Here is a 27,417-nt window from a genome sequence, read left to right as displayed (position 1 = left end):
CATTTGTCAGTCAAGAATACTAATTGGCAAGTGGAACTTGAGCTTATATAATGTTGCATATATAATATTATCAATGCCATAAAAGCTCATAAAAAAACAATAACAAAACCATTTTGCTCATTAAAAACTAAAGTATTCTGAGGTAGGATCCTGATTTTGTAAATCAAAACAAACACTCCAAAAGGGAAATATTTACCGAGCTGTCCAAGGAGCCATTTCCATCTGTGTCGTAGAGTCGAAACATGACTATGGAGACAAAAAGAAAATGTCAGCTTATTGTAGTAACATCCTGGATTCTCCAAAGTTTCTCCGCCTTTCAGGTCAGTATTTAGTGCCACTCTAGCTTTGGCTACACTCTTCAGTGCCAATATCACGTCAGTGTACGCAGAGGAAAACCAAAGTCTTTATCTCAGCAGCTGTCTCATCAGCCTCTGAAGCTGCAACTTTAAGTGTCCCCCAATTACCATTTAAAAGTGTCACCATGGAAACGGACAGCTCCTAAATCACAGATGTGATTGATCATCTCTTAACGTCAGTAATTTTATGGCGCTGTGACAAAATCTTGAATCATTCCTCACTTCTTTATATTTTTGCGTCAAAAAGCAAGTCTTTTTTTTGTGATTTAAACCAATAATATTTCTGACCTTTATTTTTTGGTTAGTCTTGCTCTTATTTTCAGTCTGGTTCTTTGCACCTTACAGGGGAATGTATTGGACTAGTTGAACCATGATCTGTGGATCATTCAAGCATAAAAAGACCCCTTACCACCCCCCCACCCCCCACCCCCCCAGGGGAGCACATAGCAGAAAATTTTGCAACTTTGTTACTAGTAGTCTGTCTACTGTTACAATTTGTTTAGTTGACTATTTAAAAAGTTTAAAAGATAGCACAGTCTGATAGGCAAAATAGTGTTTTTGTTTTTTTGAATCCCCGAAGAGTTGAACGCGTATTTCGAGACGATGTGCAGTGTGTCCTTAAAAACCGTAGGGAAACTGAGCAAGTAGAGGACAGAAAAGTAGCAGGCCTAAAATCCTATTTACAGCAGATGAGCATATAAACAGTATCTGAAAACCTGACACAGGACCCGGGAGAAGGAAAGGAAATGGTGAGAAAAGCCTGGGGTATGTCAAATTACATAAGAACTGGACTGAAAATCAGTGGCAGCAGGCCTAATGGAGTGACGAATTTAAATTTGAATATCTACAGTCATGTGTAAAACATGGTGGAGGCTGTGTCATGGTTTGGGGCCTGCATTTCAATCAGTGGTGTTGGGGATATTGTCGGAATTAATGAAATTATGAACACAGAAAGGTATCAGCAGATTATGATTCACATTGGAATTAGGCCTGCTGCATATCATATTGCCTGTTAGAAATTTTTACCTGATGCAAAACTGTCATATTGCAATGTTGTTGCAATAGCAACAGAGTCAGAACTGCATGTAAACCTTCAATGATGATTTAGTACCTAAAATGCTTCATCAAACTGCAACAAAGTGAAGTATTTTGCTAAATATGCAAGAAAACTTCTAGCCAAAGGTGGGAACCGCAAACTTGTTTCACAACTTGAGGCAAAAACACCTTACACATAGCATATGTGCATATGTGCATCTCTTGCAGAGTTATATAAAGTTTTAAGCACTTCTCTACTTTTAATTTTCCAGGAAAAATACTAGCTAGACGTCTTTGGTGTTTGCACCTGAAAGGAGCCCAGACCTTATTTGCTTATTGAAGCAGTGGGGGAACATCTTGACAGGGAACAGCACAAAAGCCAGCATCACCCAAAGACTTTTGTAATATCCTCCAAGAAGTTTGAAGAACTACTTAAAAGCTTGTCCAACATCAAAGCCAAGAGTGGCTATTTTCAAGCTAGTTATAATTGCACAAACTCTGTTTTTTTGCCTTACTATGGTATTTCCATGTATTTCTGTGTGTTTGCAGTTTTTTCGCCGCTAAAACTATTTCTAATGTTCCTTGCAAAATATAATGATATGAATGGTTTTGCACAGTACTATAAGTCCTGCTGAGCTGTGACAACAACATCAACAGGAAATGGCTGTGCACACTGTTTCAGGCTAATGCCTATAAATAGAAAAAAAACACTGCCCCACCTCCAGCCTGGCTTGGGTGCAGCACATCGTGGCTACTGACATCATCACTAAAGAGTTGATGTCACATGGCAGCTTGTCAGGCCACTAACAAGGAGCTAATTGCCAGTTTCCAGGGAAACAGAGGTGATGGTGGTGGCTGATCCTGGTGTCTGCTGTTGGGTGGAGGTTGAGGGTGTTAGAAGGGGGTGACTGTAGTGATCAAAGAGGACCCAAAAGTAAAGAGAGCGAAAAGGGTGTTGACATGATACCATGTAGTACAAATGGGCTGAAATAAGAAAAGAAATTTCTTTCAAACATACAAATCTTTAAAATAATTGTGACTGCAAATAAGTTCAAATGTATCTTCACTCAAACCCAGCTGTTTCCTGATTACTATTCAGGTCATTGTTATCATCTAAAAGAAAAATGAGAACTACATTTTATGGACTTTGGTGAGGCCAGTTAAAACTGTAAACAGGGATCAAACATAAATAACGGCAGTGTGACAGTTGTAAGTGAAACTTGATATGTGTCCCAGGAGGTCTGCATTGAAAATAAATAAATAATTTTTAAAAAGTTAATTAATAAAAAACTTACTCACCTTTAACAAACTGCCAAAATTAATTTTCCCCCACAGAAACAGCTTTAATAAGCCACAACTTGATTAAGTTTGCATCCACATTTAGTAGAAAGTGTGGGTGCATTGCTGTATATGTGTACTACTGCCCCCTGTTTATTAGTGGAATAATGTTACTACAAACCCTTCACTACACATTTTATTTCAGAAATAAATATTAGGTATAAATAATTAAATGATATAAACTACCTTTTATTTAAAAATCAACAATAAAAAGAAAAAACGGTATTGTAAGTTTTTGTTAGTTTTGACCTTTAATCATTTTGTTATCATAAGAAGTGTTTTCTTAAAGTTTTTAATGGCCTGTAGCAAAAATACCTGAAAGTGGGAATTTTTAAATTTATTTTTATTGTCTTTCTCATTTTTATTTGTACATTTACATGCAATTTGTATTTTTTTTAAAGCTATTTTAATTTTTAATGAACCTGATGTAAATAAAGCAGCACATATGTGTCTAAGAACCACTTTAAATCTGTGCTGTGCCTTTTCAAACAGTCCAGAAGAGGGAGCCATCCTCTACCGAAATAACATGTTAAAGCCCCCGTAGTTAATTCCATAATGTGTTCCCAGTCACAGGTACCATCTGCTGAATTATTTAATAATCCCCTTTGCTTAATGGGAGCAACATTACTCGATAATTTAGCAGAAGCATGAGCATTATAGCAACACAGAAAAAACGGCTGCTGTCCAATTGAGAAAACGTTGTGAATAATATATGCAATGACTGCAATTAAGAGGTGTGTCAATAGACTGCCAAAATGAGGTATCAAACACCTGTTGGTGAAGCTTTATGGGAGCTCAGAAGATCACTTTAAAAGAAGGTGATCTGCATTAAGACAGAAAGTGGAGATGCAGAAAAAAAGATTGATTTTTACATTTATAATAAAATAGGCATTTAGGCTGTGGCCAGATTAGAACCTCTGAGTTTAGAAAACCCAAAATGTTAATGGCTGATAAGACTGGCTGCAAGAGGAAACATTTTACCTTAATTCGTTTTAAGTAAAGAATAATGCAATAAGAAAAAAAATTCGGTTGAATGCACTTCTTAATTACCAAAAACATCTCAGGAAAGTCTGACTCACTCAGATAAAATGCTGAGAAAAAAAAGCAAACCAAACAAAGAAACCAGCAGGTACAAAGTTATTAAGGAAATATTTTGACTGCAACAAGACAGTTTGAGTTGAGTATTTTACTAATTGTTGAGCATCATTTATAATAAAGGGAACTAACTGCTAATTTCCAATTCCATAATTTTATTCTTGGACTCTAATCAAGGAGTTTTGGATGATTCGATCCATCCAATTTCTTACAGAACCAGTTTTAGCTTCTTTCTTCCTTCTTCCGACCCAACTTTCTTGTCATCGGCCAACCAAACAAAAAGTTTGAACAGCAGGTGGGTTTCTGTTAGTAGATTATATATACATTAGAGTAAAAAGTTTAGAAACAGCTTCTCATTTAATGTTTTTTCTTTATTTTTACTACTTTATACATTGTAGACACATACTGAAGACATCAGATATATGAAGCAATTTATATGGAATTATGTAAAGAAAAATGTCAAGAAATTATGTCAAGAAAAATTTTATAAATAACTCTAAATATGTTTTATATTTTGGATTCCTCAAAGTAGTCTCCCTTTGCTTTGTTGACATCAGTTGTGTTGTACAGAAGTCAGGTTAGTACACAGCTGAGAGCCCTATTTGACAACTGATAGAATTCATATTATGGCAAGAACCAATCAGCTAAGTAAAGAGAAACGACAGTCCATCATTACTTTAAGAACTGAAGGTCAGTCAGTCTGGAAAATTGCTAAAAATTTGAATGTGTCTCCAAGTGGAGTCGTAAAAACCATCAAGCGCTAAGACGAAACTGGCTCACATGAGGACCACCCCCAGAAAGGAAGATCAAGAATCATCTCTGCTGCAGAGGATAAATTCATCCGAGTCACCATCCCCAGAAATTGCAAGTTAACAGCACCTCAGATTAGAGCACAGATACAGTGGCTTGCAAAAGTATTCGGCCCCCTTGAACTTTCCCACATTTTGTCACATTACAGCTACAAACATGAATCAATTTTATTGGAATTCCCCGTGAAAGACCAACACAAAGTGGTGTACACGTGAGAAGTGGAACGAAAATCATACATGATTCCAAACATTTTTTACAAATAAATAACTGAAAAGTGGGGTGTGCGTAATTATTCAGCCCCCTTTGGTCTGAGTGCAGTCAGTTGCCCATAGACATTGCCTGATGAGTGCTAATGACTAGATAGAGTGCACCTGTGTGTAATCTAATGTCAGTACAAATACAGCTGCTCTGTGACGGCCTCAGAGGTTGTCTAAGAGAATATTGGGAGCAACAACACCATGAAGTCCAAAGAACACACCAGACAGGTCAGGGATAAAATTATTGAGAAATTTAAAGCAGGCTTAGGCTACAAAAAGATTTCCCAAGCCTTGAACATCCCACGGAGCACTGTTCAAGCAATCATTCAGAAATGGAAGGAGTATGGCACAACTGTAAACCTACCAAGACAAGGCCGTCAGCCTACAGTGGGGCAAAAAAGTATTTAGTCAGCCACCGATTGTGCAAATTCCTCCACCTAAAATGATGACAGAGGTCAGTAATTTGCACCAGAGGTACACTTCAACTGTGAGAGACAGAATGTGAAAAAAAAAAAATCCATGAATCCACATGGTAGGATTTGTAAAGAATTTATTCGTAAATCAGGGTGGAAAATAAGTATTTGGTCAATAACAAAAATACAACTCAATACTTTGTAACATAACCTTTGTTGGCAATAACAGAGGTCAAACGTTTACTATAGGTCTTTACCAGGTTTGCACACACAGTAGCTGGTATTTTGGCCCATTCCTCCATGCAGATCTTCTCGAGAGCAGTGATGTTTTGGGGCTGTCGCCGAGCAACACGGACTTTCAACTCCTGCCACAGATTTTCTATGGGGTTGAGGTCTGGAGACTGGCTAGGCCACTCCAGGACTTTCAAATGCTTCTTACGGAGCCACTCCTTTGTTGCCCGGGCGGTGTGTTTTGGATCATTGTCATGTTGGAAGACCCAGCCTCGTTTCATCTTCAAAGTTCTCACTGATGGAAGGAGGTTTTGGCTCAAAATCTCACGATACATGGCCCCATTCATTCTGTCCTTAACACGGATCAGTCGTCCTGTCCCCTTGGCAGAAAAACAGCCCCATAGCATGATGTTTCCACCCCCATGCTTCACAGTAGGTATGGTGTTCTTGGGATGCAACTCAGTATTCGTCTTCCTCCAAACACGACGAGTTGAGTTTATACCAAAAAGTTCTACTTTGATTTCATCTGACCACATGACATTCTCCCAATCCTCTGCTGTATCATCCATGTGCTCTCTGGCAAACTTCAGACGGGCCTGGACCTGCACTGGCTTCAGCAGCGGTACACGTCTGGCACTGTGGGATTTGATTCCCTGCCGTTGTAGTGTGTTACTGATGGTGACCTTTGTTACTTTGGTCCCAGCTCTCTGCAGGTCATTCACCAGGTCCCCCCGTGTGGTTCTGGGATCTTTGCTCACCGTTCTCATGATCATTTTGACCCCACGGGATGAGATCTTGTGTGGAGCCCCAGATCGAGGGAGATTATCAGTGGTCTTGTATGTCTTCCATTTTCTGATGATTGCTCCCACAGTTGATTTTTTTCACACCAAGCTGCTTGCCTATTGTAGATTCACTCTTCCCAGTCTGGTGCAGGTCTACAATACTTTTCCTGGTGTCCTTCGAAAGCTCTTTGGTCTTGGCCATGGTGGAGTTTGGAGTCTGACTGTTTGAGGCTGTGGACAGGTGTCTTTTATACAGATGATGAGTTCAAACAGGTGCCATTCATATAGGTAACGAGTGGGGAACAGAAAAGCTTCTTACAGAAGACGTTACAGGTCTGTGAGAGCCAGAGATTTTCCTTGTTTGAGGTGACCAAATACTTATTTTCCACCCTAATTTACGAATAAATTCTTTACAAATCCTACCATGTGAATTCATGGATTTTTTTTTCACATTCTGTCTCTCACAGTTGAAGTGTACCTCTGGTGCAAATTACTGACCTCTGTCATCATTTTAAGTGGGGGAACTTGCACAATCGGTGGCTGACTAAATACTTTTTTGCCCCACTGTAAACTCACAGGCCGAACAAGGAGAGCGCTGATCAGAAATGCAGCCAAGAGGCCCATGGTGACTCTGGACGAGCTGCAGAGATCTACAGCTCAGGTGGGGGAATCTGTCCATAGGACAACTATTAGTCGTGCACTGCACAAAGTTGGCCTTTATGGAAGAGTGGCAAGAAGAAAGCCATTGTTAACAGAAACCCATAAGAAGTCCCGTTTGCAGTTTGCCACAAGCCATGTGGGGACACAGCAAACATGTGGAAGAAGGTGCTCTGGTCAGATGAGACCAAAATGGAACTTTTTGGCCAAAATGCAAAACGCTGTGTGTGGAGGAAAACTAACACTGCACATCACTCTGAACACACCATCCCCACTGTCAAATATGGTGGTGGCAGCATCATGCTCTGGGGGTGCTTCTCTTCAGCAGGGACAGGGAAGCTGGTCAGAGTTGATGGGAAGATGGATGGAGCCAAATACAGGGCAACCTTGGAAGAAAACCTCTTGCAGTCTGCAAAAGACTTGAGACTGGGGCGGAGGTTCACCTTCCAGCAGGACAACGACCCTAAACATAAAGCCAGGGCAACAATGGAATGGCTTAAAACAAAACATATCCATGTGTTAGAATGGCCCAGTCAAAGTCCAGATCTAAATCCAATCGAGAATCTGTGGCAAGATCTGAAAACTGCTGTTCACAAACGCTGTCCATCTAATCTGACTGAGCTGGAGCTGTTTTGCAAAGAAGAATGGGCAAGAATTTCAGTCTGTAGGTGTGCAAAGCTGGTAGAGACGTACCCTAAAAGACTGGCAGCTGTAACTGCAGCAAAAGGTGGTTCTACAAAGTATTGCCTCAGGGGGCAGAATAATTGCACACACCCCACTTTTCAGTTATTTATTTGTAAAAAATGTTTGGAATCATGAATGATTTTCGTTCCACTTCTCACGTGTGCACCACTTTGTGTTGGTCCTTCACGGGGAATTCCAATAAAATTGATTCATGTTTGTGGCTGTAAGGTGACAAAATGTGGAAAAATTCAAGGGGGCTGAATACTTTTGCAAGCCATTGTAAATGCAAGACAGAGTTCCCGTAGCAGGCATGTTTCTACATCAATTGTTCAAAGGAGACTGCGTGAATCAGGCCGTTTTTGTCAAATAGCTGCTATTAAACTACTGCTAAGAAAAAGCAACAAACTGAAGAGATTTGTTTGGGCCAAGAAACCCAAGGAATGGACATTCGACCAGTGGAAATCTGTGCTTTGGTCTGATGAGTCCAAATTTGAGATCTTGTTGGAAAACCATTTCAATTGACTACCTCATGAAGCAAAGTTTTTATCACTCAAATTATACTTCAAAGTAGTTTAAAAGAAATTGGACTATATACAGACAAACTCCTACTGGATACAAAAAAATTAAAAAAATAAAGCTGCACTGAATCCTCACCAAAACATGAATGGGTCTATATGAACATTTACTATTGCAACAGGAAATATATTACATTAAAAAAAATCTTCTTTGGGTATTCGTTAAAAAAAGTCTACCACTGAAATATTTTTAGATTTAAGAATTCCACAAATCTTTCATCAAAGCCCAAACAGAAAAAGAAAATGTGAAAAACTGGCTGAGCTAAACATCCATAGGCAAGTCAAGGACCGAGAGCTTTTCAGAGCACAATCACAGCTTGAGAACAAAGGTCAACATTTTTCAAACCTTTACTGAAGGTTCTTTTTAAGGTTGTCCCCACACTTAAAAAAGCACATTCAGAAGGAACCACTTCACACTGTTACGAGTCTTTTTCTAGATCTCATTCAGTTCACAGAGATGTGTTTTAACACTGGTTATTTTTTGACCATGAGTTATTTTTTTGACCAAAGAGTCACAGTTTCTTAACAGAAAGGTTGGTACATATGAGGCATGTGTGGTTTATTATTATTTTGCTAATAAGCACACACTAGAGCATGCATCCACAGACAAAGAGATATCGCTTTGCCAGGAGTCACTGCCTTGCTCCCTCTCACTCTCTTGTCTTTTTCACTGGGCTTCAGTTTGACCTTATTTGGCCTGAAAAACTGCTTTTCACCCACTGAGCTCTAACAACCAGTGACATTTCTTCTGCCTACTGGTACCTCAGTTGTTTGGCATCTGCATTTTATCTTTTTATTTGTATATTCAAGGTTCCCAGTGTTTTTTGCATATTGCATAGTGTTAGGAGAAGTACAATCACTATCTGCACATTACTGCTGATGTTTACTGCATATTAACATAGGCCCCAGACATGTGACATAGGATGATACTCACATTCAAGCTTGTCCTCAGGACGCCCACCCTCTAGCAAGGAGAGGTAACACACAATGTCCTTAAGCTGCACTGTATCTAGGGGCCTGGGCAGAGTAGGGGTCTTCAGAGGGGTGGAGTTGCCTTTGATCAGCTTTAGTCCTGCAGGACCAACACATGAAAGGTTAAAACATCCTTTATGCCACCTCTAATGTTAGCCCAATAAGCTACTGGGTTTGGATGTCTGATATCAGTCATATATAGTCAGAACAATCTGCATGTGTATGGTGTCTAGGGATGACAATACTTCAGCCCTATCACATTGTGTTTAATGGTCCAAATCAATATACTTATTATTTACAGCCTCATAATTTGGCATAAAATGAACAAATTGACACATATTTTCATGCTCTACATTGCTGCAACTCTGCTGTTTACTCTGCTTTAGCTCTTGTCCTTTTAAGGTCCCACTCTCCTTTGAAAGGTCAGCTGGTCCACTGAAGATGAGACTATAGTGGTTATATACATAAAGGTTAATGCCACTGTGACAGCCTCTCATTTGTGAGTATTGGAGAACTAAGCTGCTCAGTGAAAATGCTGTAAACGTCACAATATAGTACATAACACGTACATTACAGTCAAGTACAACATGTAGAAAAACCCAATCAGCTGTTTTGTTTGTTTGTCTTTTGTTTGTTTGTTTCTTGTTGTTTTTAAGCTGTAACACTGGGATTTTAGCTGTGCAGAGAAGCAGGTTATAAATGTTTTGAAAGGGGCAGCTGTTTTACATTAGTCTTAATGGGTTGTGTTTCATTCAATATTCCGTGTTTGTACCACAGTGTGACAACAAAAAGAGAAAAATATGCAAATGAGAACAGATTTACTCGAAATTTGTCAGTGTTAAAATGCAGTGTGAGCAGAGAGGGTAGGGCAGAGGCAAACACTTAGTAGTGTTAGCTACATTATCAATTCACTGTGCTCACATAAAATAAAATAAAGCAAACAGAAAACATAAATAGATAATGTTTCTCTTGTTATGGGAAAACTAAAGCTCAAAATAAAGCCTACAGGAGTGAGTAACATCTGTACTCCTACTCTGTAGGAGTATGTAGAAAAACCAGCTTTACAAAATTAAAACACACAACATCAAATCAAAGATTAAAAAACTAAAACATTTAAACACTAAGATTAAATCTTAGAAACCATTTTCACATCAATAAAGACATGCAAGACTCAAATGCAAAGTCAAAACAGCACAAAATAATAACCTAATAACCTAAACTAAATGTAATAGTTAAAGAAGTAAAATGACAAAATGTCAGATTGTGCTGAGACATGAATTCTACTGTCTCCCAGGCCATGAAGGGCCTTTAAAGTAATAACAAAATCTTAATGTCACTTTGAAAACAAATTTTTAGGGGTCTTTCTATTGCATTTTTAATTTACTGACTGATTTCTGATTGATACCAGTTTAAATAGTGTTACAATGGCCTAACTGAGAGGGAAAATCAATCATGACAAATGAGTGCCATTAAAAGTTAATACTTAGCAAAATTCCTCAGACGGCAGTAGCAGTAGCGAGATTGGGTAACTTTAACAATAATGATTCCATAACGACCTCACATTCATCCCATGGGTGGATAAATGTCATAGGTCATGACACACAATGAACTGAAGAGAATACTGGGTTTTTTAAGTGACCATAAATAGAGAAGTTCTGTTGTTTAAGAGAAAACGGATACATTAGAAAAATATGTCCTTTATAAGTGCAAGAAAAGGTCCGCTATTAATGACACAAATTAGGGCAACCGTCTACCAAATGAACTGTGAAGACTAAGCTTTAAATTTACTGGACCTGAAAACAGGAATTTGGGTTTGGTTTCTCATTAATGTCTGAGTTTCTTCTTTAAAACATATCACTTGCTTCATTCTGTGTCATTAGATGGACACAAAGGGTGATGGGAGGGCTTATAGCTAGCATGCTGGATCAATAAGGGCGAATTGAAACACTCGCACAGGCTGCACTGATCCAGTTTCACACAGCCTCGTAATTGGGGCAAACAATGTGATCAAATGCTGCATGTGCAAAAGATCATGATATGAATAATCTAAGTTAATGGCCTTAGGTAAACTATATTTCTTGTTATTTTTCTAAGTTTTTTTATTCTGTGGACAGCTTTTGTCCTGATTGAGTTAAACTTACATTTAATACATGAGTAAATACAGTAACCTGTTAAGATTCTTTAAACCTTTGAATCAAACCAATTACCAGGCTGTGTATTCAAACTATATTAGGATATTATGTTCACTCTTTATGATTATTAATTTACTTACTAATGCACTACCAGCTAACCAAGTATTACTTTCAAGAAAAAAATAATGCCTCTATGTAAGGCTACAAATGAATTTATAGAATGGCAGTTATAGAAACCTCATTGTTTTGCTGTAAATGTACTCCAGTACTCCTCAATCTCCACAAGGAAAGTTTTCAATTTCCAGTCACAGAATAAGACTAGTAACTGGAGAACATTTTTTATATAACCTTTCTATAATAAACTCATTTTTTCCTGTGGTTCAATGGCAGAAACATGTCTAAATCTGGGAGGCAATTCCATTATTTTAACTGTGCTTCAAATCAAATGTAACAACTAAAGCCCACACACATCATCACACATCATTTTTAGTTATTGTTATTTAAGTTCACAGTAATTAGGAACAATACAATGTTTTTGGAGGAAACCTAGTTATGAAAATTTTACATTTAATCAAGCCTACACAAACATTTGCTACACATTATTTACATAGTTTTAACAGAAATTTGTGAATAGCTCTACTACAAGGTTATCTTTCCCAAAGCTGGGAGTCATGACAATTCTGAGTTTGTTTTGTAATTATTGTTAGGACACTTAGAATGAGGTCCGGTTGTACTTTATCTGAAGCTGACATTTCACACAGATGGTGCAGCTGTCTTGTTTCATGAAACAAAGCTGATGTTTTTGTTAGACAACCCATTATTCCAAAAAGTTCTCCACTTAAATAACAATATACACTTACAACTAATGTCTTAGATATGATTTTCCATCTATGCATTATGCCAGAAAAGGTATCCTCCAAAAACAGAGTGCTTATGACAGATTTGTTCACTGCATGTAAAAAGAAAAGAAGCTATATCTTAAAAATGGTTGAATGTATTTGGGCTTGGGTTTGGGCTTTATCTATTTTATTGTATTTATTTTTATTTATTTATCTATTCATTCTCACACACACACACACACACACACACACACACACACACACACACACACACACACACACACACACACACACACACACACACACACACGAAAGTTCATTATTAATATTGTTGTTAACATTGCTATTAAGTTTATATATGTTTCATGTATTTGTTCTTATAAGGCAGACAAACAGATGTTTAAACACCTTTTTTATTTATTATGGGAAGAGAAAATATTTTTCCCTCATTTTCTTTTATTTATTTTTAAACCTTGAGTGATCTGCTTAAGTTTTCCTTTTGGACCTATTATACATGAAGTAAAGCTGAACCAGGAGATTAGCCAACTCAAGCTCTGGCAGTATAGTCAATAGCTAGTTCACATACACACTGTTCTCACTGCTTAGTCACCTTGTGTGTCATGATATCACACTGGAGAAATATACCACAATAAACTGAACATTATGGTTATACAAGTTTATTGTTCAGTTTATGAAAACCATAAATTAAGATTACATTTTGTATTTTGACATTTTTATTGAGGATTTATTAAAGGCCGCCAATATTAGAAGTGTAATAAAAACAATACCAAGACAGTTTTGCCCAACTTACTCTGAGTTTATTGTCTCAAAAATTCAAATCATCCACCCCAACCTCCTTCCTCTGTGGACAATGAAACTTCATAAAAACCTTATCTAATGAGAGCTAGAGAGCCTGGTCACTTGAAGATAAAACACATGTTGCTTTTTAGCACTCAGTGACACGAGACAGACTTTATTATTAATTATCTGAGCTGGTAGGCAGTCAAGGAGGTGTCAAAGCCAAGTGGCAGTGCAGGAGATGCTGTCTGAACGAGGACTGATCTGAAGTGTTAAGTATTATTTTAATATCAGTTAGTCATTACCACACACAAATGAGACATTAGTATATTGCTATAAACAAACAAAACTATTGCCAAGTCAATTGGCAGCTTCTACACTACAATTTACACTGAGTGCCATCGGGCTGGACTTGGCATTAAATTGAATAAATTGTCCAATGGCACAAAACAGAAACAGTGACGGCGCCATTTTTTTTCACACAGCAAAGGAAGAGTAAAGTGATTCATTCTCTACGATGACAATAACAATCCCCAAAAGAAGCGCAGTGAAGGACGAGAATAACTGACATATTGGCTGAACCTTAGCAACACAAGTGGGGATGTTTTCTTATACACATCACTGACTATAAAACACCAACATGCTGTGTTTATGAACTGAGGGCATGTTAGGGAAAGAATTTCTTTTCTACACTTACCAGAGACTCGAGGTTTGTCAGAAGATGAGGGACTGGGTTTGGGTCCTTTGTTGCTAAACGACATGTAAAGGTGTTGACAGAACTCTTCAGGGAGTTCACTCTCCAGGAATGTTTGCATAAAGACCTTAAAGCCCTGGAAGTCAATCTCCTAAAACAAAATAAAAATAAGAGCGCTAGTTGTTGAATTCAGGTTTGAGTGAAATGCCGAGGATTTTCAGTATCATGTTTTCAATATTTTGCAAAATGTTGCACATTTTTGTACTTGGCTATGTCTGAATTGTTTTGGGTTTTAGCTTCTTTTATTTACTGCACTATGTGTGGCCTACATACAGATGCCTTTTTATGCAGCTTTGATGACAACTGTTTTTGTTTTGTTGTGTTTTGCTAGCTGTATCAATTTGCAAGTTGTGTTCAGACAGATACAACAGTGAGCCTATTTTTTTAATGTCATTTTGCTCACGCACATGGTTATTGCCAGATTGTGGTAAACACTTTAAGGGTTTAATATTTTCCTGCAATAGGTTGCATTGCCTCTAGAAGTTTCTACAATCCTTAAGAGAGTTCAATTATTTAGTGATTAGAGAAACTAGAAAAACACAGACAATAAATGAAAAATAAATCAAGAGGAAGAGACAGCAGATACCTGGCTGAGAATTTCCTGCTTCTACACTCCGCAGCATTGAAGAAAGAAAGAATCGCGACATATTCATGGAAGTATCACATGGTTATGTCATTTAAAATGCACAAAATAAGCACATCACATATTTACACACATTTTGAAAATGCAGTTATGTAGTTGTGATTATCTGTTATTGAATTAGAGATTTGTGAACTGTTATGATGCAGCAATTAGTAGTTGAGTATTTTTTTTTTTTTAGTTGCGTTCTTGATTATTGTTTTATCTTTAAAATGTATGCATGTTTAAAATCTCTCTAAATCACTTACTCATGTTTTCGGAAAGAAATGCTGAAGTGTGATATATGCTTGCTGTTGGCATTTCCTGAGTCAATAGACTATAAACTATGTGTTATATAATCCAGTATAAACTGAACATACCTCTTCTGGATTGTATTTAGCCAACACACCATCTCCATGGAACTCCTGCAGCACATCCTTCAGCTTCTTGGTTGAGTCTATGAGAAAACATTCAGACATGCTTTATTTGTGTTATGTTTTATATATGATTGATATCTACATAATTCAGTTATATTATATAGTTCAAAGTACTTTGCATTTTCTGGTTTTTAATTTATAAAAACAAATGTGGGTTCATGGAGTTACCCTATCTGCAGTAGGTGTCATTTTTTTCTGTACCCATGCAGGTGTGGATGCACCTGTAAGTGCTATAGAGGCATGCACGTCATGCACTCAGTATTGCTGATTTAACTTGGATGCAGCATTTTGATGCCTACAGGGAGACACACCTCCATATGTGAGTCAGACCTGTGAAGATGTATTCTGCTCTACCAACTGTAAAGGTCAGACCATGAATGAAACCTGACTTAATATCTTTTAGATCATTTTTTATATTAACCATTATTCAGGGCTTCATTAAATATATCATCCACATTTAGTACAACTACAAACCAGCCATGGCCTTTAACAGGACACGTAAACAGGCATGGCAGACATTTGTAAAAGTACCTCAAGTTCAAATACAGGGCAGGAGTTGAAAACACCAACCGGGGATAACAACTAGATAAAACAGAATTGTGAACACATGTAAAGGTCACAATAACATACTAAAACAAATACAATACCAAATAACTATTTTCAGCAGGGAAGAGATGGACCATTAATGAAATATGCAGGCTGCTTGCAAAGTGAATTAGTACTTAGATAAAGGAAAATGCATCAGGTTAATTCCCCTAAGATGTAAAAAATGTGGTAAATTACAAGTTCTGGGAAAAAGTATTCACTTGAAATAAAATAATACACAAACATAATACACTTAACTTGTATAAGGTACTACTTCTAAGGCAGACAGAAGAATAAAATAGCCCTGAATAATTTTCATTTTTATTTTTTATTTTTGGTAGATACATCTTTAGCATTTTTAAAAAAATACTTCTCATTTATGATGTAAGCGCTATATTTTGTCGTGACATGGAAAAATAAATCCTGAACACTCAGTTTATAGTTGTAGCAAATTAACAGCTAGAAAACTACAAGTGTGAATATTTTATATACAGTATGATCTAATTTTATTGTTAGAGGTAGAGTGTACAGGATTTAAATATACCAAAACCTTTGTATTCCTTCTAGTCCATATGAACAGCTGGTGTATTTGTATAGCCAAATTACTGTATCTTTCAAGTTAAGGGAAAACTAAGCAAATATTTACTGCTCATTACTTATTAATAACCAATCTCTATACACCCACTGGCTGAGATGCAGATGTTTGTCTAGCATTGATGATTGAGGCGGTGCCTCGGTGTGGTTGTTGCTCGGACCTCAGCTGCAGCTGTGATTTCATCCTTCTGCTGCTCTTTTTCTGCTGGATAATTTTAATTCCACTACCAATTCAACCTGCAGCATTTCTGTGACAGATGTGCCACTGCTACTGCATGCAGGTATTGTTACATCCAGTGCAGACTAATGTGTGACAGTCAGACTCAGCATAGGCAGTTGGGGGACAAGGTGGGTGAATGTAGTAAATGTGAATATGAATACAGTATATCTGCTCTATTTATCTCTCTAAAAGCAGTCGTACACACACAGCTGAAGGTGTGCCCACTTTAACTGTGGTCACAGTCGCGTGTAGCATATATTACATGATAATACAACTCGATATGGGTAAATATTAAATGTAAACATTATGTAAAGTTAAAAATCTGAATTGAACCACACAAAAATGATATAACTATTGTCATTTCCCTGAAAGAGACAAAATGCCAAAGACTGCTGTGACTAAAAAACAGACTGAAATCACCACAGTGGCTCATTATTTTCACTCTCTGTTTAAGCACTCAGCACTGGACAAAAATAACTTCATCAGGCAGAGATTTGCTGTGATAATTACTGCATGCTACAGAGAGTTTATGAGCCCTACTGCTGAATCAATTTGCTGCACCACAGATACCAGGTTCTAATGTTAGTGAAGTTAATTTTCTCACATTTCTCTCTAAGCACAAGTTGGTGTGTGCACATTACAAATTACATTAAGAAGCTTGTTTAAGTTTGTGCTTCACGTATGGTATCTTTCTGCTCTCTTTATACAAATGAAAAAGGCCTGTGAGGGATATTTTTTATGTTGATAAGTAATTACTGTTTAATTACTGTTTTTCATCGTCACCAACAGATAAATATGCACTGGCCATTGGTCAAGATGGCCTACTGAAATTCAAACTGAGTATCAGAATGGTGACTAGAGATGATTTAAGGGACTTTGTGCACAGCATGATTGTTGGCATCAGGTGGTGGATCTGAGTGTTTTAGAAACTGCTGATCTGCTGGGAGTTTTCAACACAACCATCCCTACGGTTTACAATAAAGAGCCCAAAAAGAAGAAATTATCCAGTAAATAGCAGCCCTCTGTGCAAAAATGGTTTGTTGATGTCAGAAGTCAGAGGAGAATCAGCAGACATGCTTCGAGCAAGGCAATCCTTACTCAAAAAACCACTTGTTACAACCAAGGAATGCAGAAGACCATCTCTAGATGCACAACATATCAAAAAAACTGAAGCAGGTCACAGCAGCAGAGGACCACACTGAGTGCCACTTCTGTTAGCTTAAAAACATGAAGCTGCGGTTATAATTCACATAATTCACTTTTTGTCTTGATTTCTGTTGCAGCACTGGAATGGTAGGGTTACAATTGGGTGCAAACAATAAGACAGCATGAATGGTACCAGTGGTTACTGGTGGTAGTGATGTAATAATGTGGTTGTGTAATAATAATGTAAAAACACGTTGTGCCCCTTAGTACTAGTGGAGCATCAACAAACACCACAGGCCACCTGAGTATTGGCGCTGACCATTTCTATGTTGCAAAGTGAAAATCTGGTTTCTGGAACCTGACGGTGAGTTCACTACATTGTCAGCAGATCTTAATCTACTAGAGCAGCTCAGGGTGTGCTGAAACAGGAGATTTACATCAAGGATTTGCAGCAATAGTGTGGTGTTATCATGCCGATATGCACCAATGTCTGAGGAATGTTTCCAGCACCTTGTTGAATCTGTACCATGAATAATTAGAACAGTTCTCAAGGTAAAATGGGCTCCAATCCAGTTCCAACAGGGCATAACTGAAGTGTCCAGTGAACATATGTTTGTCTGCTTGTGTGTTTGAGCTGAATAAATGTTTCTAGAACTAAAATCCCAACCTGCTATGAGGTAAATCCAGCAGCCCGGGAAGCTGAGGTTATGCTGCTGTTTATGAAACCGAACAGCATGCCCCAGATTTATAATCATCTGATCTGTTGAGAGGTTAGCCTTGCAGTTAAGGAAGGGAAATAAAGCAAATAAGAATAAACCTGTATAAAAAGAATTTGATAGAAAAAAAACGTATTTCAGAGAATCAGACCTTAAATAGATGTAGTCTGCTATAGAGCCACCAGTTACTATACAAGAGCTTGGACCTTATTTACCACACTGCAGATTCTGAAGAAAAGACATGTCCAAAAATCTATGTGTTATTGCTAATAATAGCAGGTATTCTGTCTCTATTTGCATTTGCATTTGAGCTCTCTTCCCCTCTCGACAGCAATTTGTCACCTCCTGCACTAATAGCTTTGGATCTTTGATTTTCTCAGGACGCATTTTACCAATACAGACTAGAAATAAACAACCCACACTGAACTGACTGTGTGTCATCATTATTGACCATCTTTATGAGCACACCAACTACGCAAAACCATTACCGAGCAGAGTGATTATGTATCCACTGCCTGTTACATTCAGCAGGCACAGCTGAATTACAGTGTGTTTTCTCTATCAGGATAATGATTTAACCATTCTGTGCCACACAATAATGAGGAACAACAGAACAGAAATGTAATGTTTTTGAGGCTCATAAACACTCTGAGGATTTTTTTTTTACCTTCTTTGGTAAATAATTGCCCTTCTGTTAAACAGCTCACTGCCACATAACTTGCATTAGTAAATCTATTATATGGATAGAAGCTCTTAATTGTTGTGAGCCAGATCTTAGGTGCCTGCCTCAGCACACGGCCATTAAATCGTTATGAAAGTGTGAACTCCTCACTTTAATGAGAATGAAGGGTGAGATGCAGTACAAGGGAGATAAAAGTAGAGATTAAAAAGGAAGGCGAGGGGATGTGATGTCCATTGTTATAGCTCAGATAAAGGGATATTTTAATAACCTGTAGCTGCAGAGGGCACAAAGAATCGCCCCAAGCTCATTGAAACATAATTATCCAGAAATTGTCTTCCACACACACACATCCACGTGCATGTGCCTCCACACATGTGTAGATAATTGCCCATTATGACCACTATGTGTCTCTTTTTTTATTATACTTCTTCCCTTCTCCCCTTTCTTCTATTTTGAATGATTCAAACCCAAAATATTTGCAAAACACGTAAAAACCCCACCATAATGCACTATGTGCCAAAAAGAAGAGGAGCGTTTCACAGAATGAAGAACAATGTTGTTTTAAACCAAGTGAGAAGCTGGTACAAGAGCTAAAGAGATGGAAAGCATTAATTATTAAGATTCAAACTAAGAGCAAATGAAAAAAAAATTGTTTCAAATGACTAAAAGATGTCTTGTTTGGGACTGAAAATAACTGACATATGAAACATCTACTGTGACGTTACACAAGGACACTACAAAAACACCACTTAGGTTGTAGAAACACTGAATACGTAACAACTATTCTTCTCCACAGCTAGTTCCATAATTTGTCTCACTTTAAACGATTTACTGTGACTGGTGTTCGTATCTCCAGCGTCTGTCCAAAACTATGCGTGGGTGGTGCACGTCGTCCTGCAGCATGCCAGGTATCATCATATTTTCCATTCCTGGTACCATTTCAAATGATGAAATGTGTCAACATGTTGGAGCGTAACATAAACTCCAGGAATCCAGAGCGCAGCCTGGTGAGCAGGGAAGCCAACTGTTGGGCTGCAAATGAATCAATCATAGCTCGCCACAAAGATTAAACGCTTCAGCAGCTTCAGTTTTCTACATCAGCAAGACAAGTTAGAGCAGGCAATTACAACGTCAAGATTATATAATTAGAACAACTGATGTTAACCACAGCGACTCTAACTGCACTGCAGTTTACATTAACAGACACACTGTTGTTGTTACCGTGGTGGTTTGATGCTACTGGAGAGAATATGTGTTTGTGCGTAGTGCACGGGAACGTCTGGGTTTTGCTTCCATTTATGAGGAGGATTACGGAAGGCATGATGCTGAAATCCTGCCAGCTTTCCAAGAACTTCCAGTGACGAAGTGAAAACTTGCCTCAACTCAAAACTCACGTGTGAATTGGAGAAAATTAAATAAACAAAGCAGTGACACGAGTTAATGAGGAGATACTTAAACATATTTGTTTTGCTTTTGTAGCAGAGAGTTCGAGCAGAATACGTCATCTATTTCCTTTTTTGTGGAGGGATCAGTCTAGGATATGTTTATCCTAACAGCTTTAATGTTTCAGCCTGTTAGCAAACAGGATAGCCATTTTTTTGTTGTTGCAGAGGTTAAATTCTCGTCTTTTTTATATAAGGAAAACTATGTCGACCTGTTGCCAATTAGAACCTAACTAAGAGTGACTTAAATTCATTACAAAACACATTTACTTGAATATGAAAGGCATGTAGAGTAAATTACTATTAGAACCTTATTTCTAAACAACAAAAGTGATATTCCTCAAGAGCAGGTTTCCTTCTCTTTTTTTTTTTTTTAATCTTTATAGGCCTCAACCACTCAGGGAACAAAACATTCATTGCCTTAGTTATTGCAGACTAAGCTTTGCTTTCAATTCCAGCCTGCCATGTCATAAATAATAGGAGGGCAACACAAAGACCTGATGTTATAACAGCTGACATGTAACCTGTAGATGCTGATTTGAGTCCTTGTTCAATTGGTGGGTTCTCCTCTCTCAGGATTGTTTTATTTATTTTTTTTATTTATTTTTTTATTTTCTTGTTGTTATGATGCTCATTCACTGCCAGGGTAGTACACAAGTAAAAATATCCTTTTATAAAAAGAATAAAATGCGCAACACACATCTACTGGAAAAGTAAATGCAGTCACACAGTCGTAGGCTCTGTCTCAGTGCCATGCAGCCTGTGAGAAAAGAAGCACTAATGGAAAAGTCTCCTATGGACTTAGCAGAAGCAAAATACTCATTTTCCAAACTGCAGAAAAAAAAACATGATGTGATGATCTACCCTTATGTTAAAGTGCGTGGGTTAACTAAGGGAGAAGAGCACCTCTGTGTGTTAACTGATTGCATTTAAAGGCTGTGCAATAGGAGACTTTGGAGGTGGGCTGTAATCTGTCTTTCCAATCAGAAGTGTTTTCTGTGCTTTTTTTCAATTGGCTGTGCAGGAAGATGGTTTGGGTGGGATTAGCTCAACTCTGTCCATAACTAAAACTGGCCTAGTGAGTGATCGGGCTTTTCTCAGTTTCAGTGCTCTCCCTGTGATACACCCTGAGGTAAACGAAATGTGGCAGTAACAGCATGCTGATTCCAAATATAGAGTGCAGGCTTTTCAATTTAAAACGATTCTGGTTCACTAAGACAAACATGGTGGTAAAAACAAAACTGGGAGGTGCATGCATTTCATGAAACTGTAATTTTGCATGCATATCCATTTTGTCTGTAAGGAAAAACATTTCTAAGCATAAAGTGCAGAATGAGGCCCAGTCTTATTGTATAGATCCCAGTAAGAGAACAATATTCTCCAGAATGCTGGGATGAGAAATTACAGGAAATGTCCGTGTATACTTACCGGCTCAGTTATCTAATCCCAAGTATCTCTTTTATTTAAAAAAATCTGCTGATGAAAAGTCAATTGCAGTTTTCTGCTTCTTCACAATAAATGTTTTCACTCATCTGCTCAAAGACCAAGGTCAGCATTAAGCTTCAATCAAAGCAATGAAACATTTTCATATTCCTATCCTCCTCTGATTATACATGACGTATCTACAGAGAAGCATGTTTCATGCTGACCTGAACAGAGAAGTGTTTTAATGGCAACTCTAGATCTCAGTATCACACAGAGGAGTCACCGTGCATGACTTCAACATTTCAACTATTTATCGTTTGGATCAGAACATCAAGAAACTTGTTGATTTAACTTCTGTCCGAATGTAGGCTGAAAACACAGTTTACACAAACTAGTTTAAAAGATGGATCTGTGTATATAACTTAAACCTGTAGGTGATCTACAGTTTATTAAGATGTCACCAAATAGATTTTCACCTTAAATCCTGCACTCAGAATGTAGACAAAACTTTATACTTTCAGGACAAAAAATTAATAAGGAGTAGTATGATGTAAACAAATCTGCTTGCTAAAGAAAAACAGAAGAAAAGGTGAGAGGGAATAATAATGACTGTTTGGTGACACGGTGTTTGTGAGACTGCACATAAGTCCATCTCCTTTGCCTATCCCTTAGTTTAATTCTCATAACCCTCTCTGGTTAGACAAAGAACTAAATAAACCAGACACAAACCAGACAATGAATCTGGCTTTAAGCATTCCCAAGAAAGCATATTGGTGTATTTCTACTACAAAACATGGAAAAAGTACACAGTAGATATCAAGTTACCAACATTTGATCAAGAGACTGAAGTTCCAGTCTCCTACTGTTAGGTTAAATCATCACAAATACTTTGTAATAATTGACTCTCAAGCTACCTGACTGTGATTATGAAAAGAAAAAAAAATAATGAAACAAAATTCATCCTTTCAGAAGAATCTAAGCAAATTTTCTGAGGTTACCATGGTTCTGAAGTCTGGTCATAGACTGTCATGTCGTGACACATTAAGGCTGAGCATTTTTGCTGTTGAAATTGGATGTGATGAGTAAAAGGTTGATCTGACTGACAAACAGAGGGGCTCTGCATGTTTTTCTTCCTTTTTGGCTCTAACTGGGATTTACAAAATTCATGTTGTATTTATTAACACATGCAACTAATGACTGAGCTCAGAATTACTGAGGCATCGAGGATGACAAACAGTCATTGTCCTATAGACTTCCATATGACCAAGCTTCTTTTTTGGAACTAGAGGAGTCATCTTCCTGCTGGCCATTAGAAAGATTCCAGGTTTAAGGCACTGGTTTGTCTTTTCAGACCTTGAAGCTGTATTCCTGTGCTGTGGTCAATCCTGTGTGCAGTTTTGACTTCTCCCTGTTCCTGGTATTCTAAATACATGCATGTTAGATTGATTGGTGACTCTAAATTGGACACTTATGTAAGGCAGATAAAGTGGTTTGCGCTGTGAAAGTACTTTGAATGGTCAGTAAGACTAGAAGACACCAGTTGCAAGTCCAACTTTTGTATACAATATACATTTTAGGCTGCAGTTTAAGGACACAGATATCAACCAGACTGTGTAATGTCACCTCTTATTGTCCCTGAAGAAAAAGCACAGCTTCCTTAACACAGTCAGATGCAAACTGAGAGTACCTCCTCTACTCACACTGAGTGTATTCCTGTAGCAAGGCGAATTCAGCTGGGGTCAGTGTGACCCATTTGTCCTGGCTGCTCATTGTGTTCAGGCCACGTCTCTATATCCACCGTGCATTCCCCGTGCAGCAACACACAGCAGGGAGTCTCACACTGGAACACAACAAGACATCAAAATCAGCCCGATTCACCCCCACAGACATCTTTTCTTTACATAATGTCAGTACAAAAAGCAAAGCTGGTAAGACGCAACAGCTTTGTTGCTGAATAAGACACAACAGGATTACATATATTCTCCAATTAGCTGGAGAAAGCAAACATTTGCTGGCACATTTTAAAGCAATAAAGAAATAGATACATTATTTTTCCTCTGATAATCAGAGCACATTTTTTCTTCCTGCCTGTTCCTCCTTCTGCAGCTGCCATCTCAACTAAAATGTCCCTCTTCCTCTGCTAGATCTTGGTGTTTCAAGCATTGAGATTCGTGTTTGTTAGCCAGAGCAGGATGAATAATTTAAAGTTTAAGACATGTTGGTACAAAATACACTATCATTAAAAAATTTGATCTTTTTATACATAGAAACAAGTCCCAACACTAAAAAACAAACAAGTGATATCTAGTCCCATGTATTCACAATTCAATTTATGAAAATTAAAAACTATCAACCCAGGAAGTGTAATATTTGTGTTATACATAATGTCACAACTCAAATATTGCAGTATATTCCTGCCTATCGTTGCTTTGGTGGTTTTGGTCCTTGTACTTGGAATATGCATTTCAATAAAGAGATTACAAAAAATAAAGCCAGTTATAAAAATACATAATTCGACCATGGGTGTGATGTATGTGCAGCGCTGCAGGAAAGAAAATAAGCCCTGAATCTAAAGTCAGCTCATCTGTTTTGCTTAAATGGTTACATCACGAAATGTCTGCAACAAGTGGAGGGATCCTTGTATTTAAAAAAAAAATCCTAATTTGGACATTAAAAGATTAGAGATCCACCTTGGTGCTGCTTCAAAACATCATCCTGAGCGGTTGCTATGAAGACAACGTGATCAAGTTCAGGCTAAATGGGTTTTTGTAGGCAGGTACTTCCATTTTTGAGCAGAGTCCAACATCCAGGGTTTCACTGGAGGTAAATTAAGTAGCGTCAATGTTTGTGCTTCACCAGTACTTTTGTCTGCATTATAACAGCTTTTAAAGCATGATGTCAAACAAAACGTGTCAGACTCTGTGGCTGATGTAAAGCATTGTGCTCCACTTAGCAAAGGCAAAACACAGAACATCAATCACATGTAAAACAAAGGTGTTCAAACATTAATTTCAGGTTTGACAGGAGAGTATTAAGGATTAGATATCGTATCAGAGAATGGATAACATGCCTCGCTGATTTTTGCCCTTTAATTAAAGTAAATACTGAATTGCCACGCAATGCAAACACATTCAGCCAAAATCACAGCTCTGCTGTTCAGATCCACATGACCTTGCTTTCCCTTTTATTTTTGTGGAACGAATGTGGATGCAGTTGGATGTTTCTGTAGGTGTCACTCAGGCATCTGTGTGGGTGTGTGTATGTGCGCGTGTGTTTCACATTGCCTGTGAAGCATTTGACCCAATAACTGGGAACTGAAAATCTGGATCAACAAGTGTTCATTCATGTGGAGAATAACTGTGTGTGTGTGTTTGTACGCTTGTGTATATTTAATATACAATAATGTGCTTGGTATGAGGTATGAATTTGTGTACTTTAGTTTGAAATCATATCTAAGATCGTGTGTGTGTGTGTGTGTGTGTGTGTGTGTGTGTGTGTGTGCGTGCGTGTGTGTGTGTGTGTGTGTGTGTGTGTGTGTGTGTGTGTGTAAATACGCATGTGAATGAATGTTCAGAAAGCTTGTGCCACAGTTACTCTGAAGAGGTGATAGGCTAAATCAAGCCTATATACTTAATTGAGTGTCTTTATTATTATATGCACTATATAGCCAAGATAAAGCAACACAATATGAAGCCACCGGTGCTGCTGCCTTAACACACTGCGTGCGTGGGAATCAGCCTCCCTCACATAAACTTTGATCTGCCTCTGGAGCTTAAACTAGAAACGCTCTGCACTGTCTTTCTTAATGTTTTGCACAGGCAGCAAAAAAAAGAAAAGGAGCTGATGGGAAATCTTGTTGTTTATATCAGATCTCCACTGAGTGTAATTCCAGCACAGAGATACAATCTCAAATATAGTACTGGTGTGTGCAGTACGTTCCTGCTTCGCACTGCACTGTAATCATCCTCCTTTTCGGCGTTGCCTGACTGCAGTGCATCCCCACAAAAACACTCAGCTGGCATCCTCTGAACAAAACCCAGCTCTGCAAATGTTATCAGATAAGCTTCATTATCAGTTAGTAGTGCAGTGAGGAGATAACATGTAGAACCATGTGTTACACACGACTTGGAGAAGATCTTAGCTCAGACACCACTAATGCTTTGACACAGAGAATCAGTAGGTAGTGGCCACTGCGACATGCAACACAGGGAATCAGATGAGAATTCAACATGCCTCGCTCACCTGCTGCAGATCTGGAGTTAATCACCAAGACAGATGAGGGAGGAGTCCTTTTGGGCAGGCGTTTTCAGATGCAGCTCCTCACTCACATTCCTGCCGTGCCCTCCTCTTGATCTTCTCTTAGCTGCAAGGCAAGGTGGGTGTTGTGCAATTAGATGGAGTGGAAGAGTGTGTATCTGTGTAAGAAAAAGAGGAAGGAAGGAGCAGCAGCAGCCCTCTCTGCTTCCTGTCAGTGTATGAGTATGTGGATGGGTTAGTGTTTGTTTTTCTCTGAGGCAGAGTCTGGTCAGAGCAGCATCACAGGGGATGTGGGGTGGTGAGAGAGAGAGAGCGAGAGAGAGAGAGGATGAGGGAGAGTAAAATCATCCAGCGCTGCTCTGCCTGCAATGATCAGTTTCCATACTCCCGCTCGCTCACGTCACATCCCTCCATCCCTCCCCTCTACTGCTCTGTTATTCACCTTCCCCTCCCTCCCCTGAAAACCCGGAGGTCCTATGCTCTCTCGCTTTCCCTCTGGCTTTCTCATTTCCCTCCCTACTACTCCCCAATTCTCTCCTCCTTTCAAGCTATCTTCACTCTGGTCACTGTGTCACACATCAGCCGACCACATTAGCATTCCAAACGGCAGGCAGTAAGTGCAGCAACCTGTAGGATGTTCTCTCCAGAGGGCTGAAAAAAGGTGGGAAAACTAGAAAGATGAAGACAGAGATGTGAGAGAGGGTGAAGGGTGAAGCACAAGTTGAGAATGAAAGACGAAAAAGGGTGACAAATAGAGTGGAAATAGAAAATGACAGAGATGATGCACAGGAGGTGGAGGAGGTGGTGGAGGAGGAGGGCACGCTTTTTGTGAGCAATTTTTTCCATTCTCTTCTCCCATTTTTGCACAGAGGACACACAAACATAACATCAAACAGATATGAAAGCTCATTTTCAGTACCCATCAAAAGAGTATAGTCAATAATGAGAATATTTGTGATTTTTAGAATAGCTTGTTAAATGTAGCTGATCTATAAATATATGGACCTAACACTGGTGGTTATAAATCCATTTGTAGTTATTAATTTGAAGCTATAGACACACAAAACAGTTACGAGATGCTTCAACCACAGTGTAATTTTAATATATGTATAGAAAAAAACAGTATAGGTTATGTTGATATGCAACAATAAGCACAGCAACAATATTAACAACAATACCAAAAACAACATGAGATGAGGTATATTATGAGCATCAGATGTCTAACTGACTAGTGGCTCAGAAACCCATCATGTCAAAGTGCTTGGCATTAAAGAACATATCCACCCTTCCTCTACCCCTGTGTAGCGTAAGCCTACAAAGCTTATAGATCCAGAGAGAATGCCATCACCATGGCTCTCCATGTCACACTGACCTATCTTAAACAGAAGAGGGCATAGTATGTGAGGATGCTTTGTATTGACTAAAGCTCTGCATTAGCTGATAGGTTTCAATAACTTCCTATTTGTGTGAATCAAGGATTTCCTGTCTTACCACCACCACAGTCAGATTTACTGGAACATCTACGTACAAATGCAGCCCACTTCTCCCCACACAGCCTGAACACAA

The 27,417-nt window shown here is 38.3% G+C and overlaps 1 protein-coding gene across 1 annotated transcript in view; it reads right to left on the bottom strand.

Moving 5' to 3' along the window:
* Positions 1–26,103, bottom strand: part of dgkb (diacylglycerol kinase, beta) — an 88,477-nt gene extending 62,374 nt beyond the window's left edge. Inside the window, exons 1-7 of the mRNA XM_085423754.1 lie at positions 25,837–26,103; positions 23,295–23,434; positions 14,728–14,804; positions 14,315–14,335; positions 13,672–13,819; positions 9,168–9,305; positions 197–246 (exon numbers count right to left, since the gene is read on the bottom strand). Coding sequence (XP_085279880.1) covers positions 197–246; positions 9,168–9,305; positions 13,672–13,819; positions 14,315–14,335; positions 14,728–14,804; positions 23,295–23,364 — 504 coding nt within the window. The 5' untranslated portion in view covers positions 23,365–23,434; positions 25,837–26,103. The remainder of the gene's footprint in view (positions 1–196; positions 247–9,167; positions 9,306–13,671; positions 13,820–14,314; positions 14,336–14,727; positions 14,805–23,294; positions 23,435–25,836) is intronic.
* Between the last annotated feature and the right edge of the window lie 1,314 nt (positions 26,104–27,417).

The sequence above is a fragment of the Rhamphochromis longiceps genome, linkage group LG11, assembly GCF_057381845.1.
Source record: "Rhamphochromis longiceps isolate RC_006_pf linkage group LG11, R_longiceps_female_GT1.1, whole genome shotgun sequence".
Taxonomy (NCBI): Eukaryota; Metazoa; Chordata; class Actinopteri; order Cichliformes; family Cichlidae; genus Rhamphochromis; species Rhamphochromis longiceps.
The sequence above is the reverse complement of the archived record's forward strand: the minus strand, read 5'-3'. Positions and strand labels throughout refer to the sequence as shown.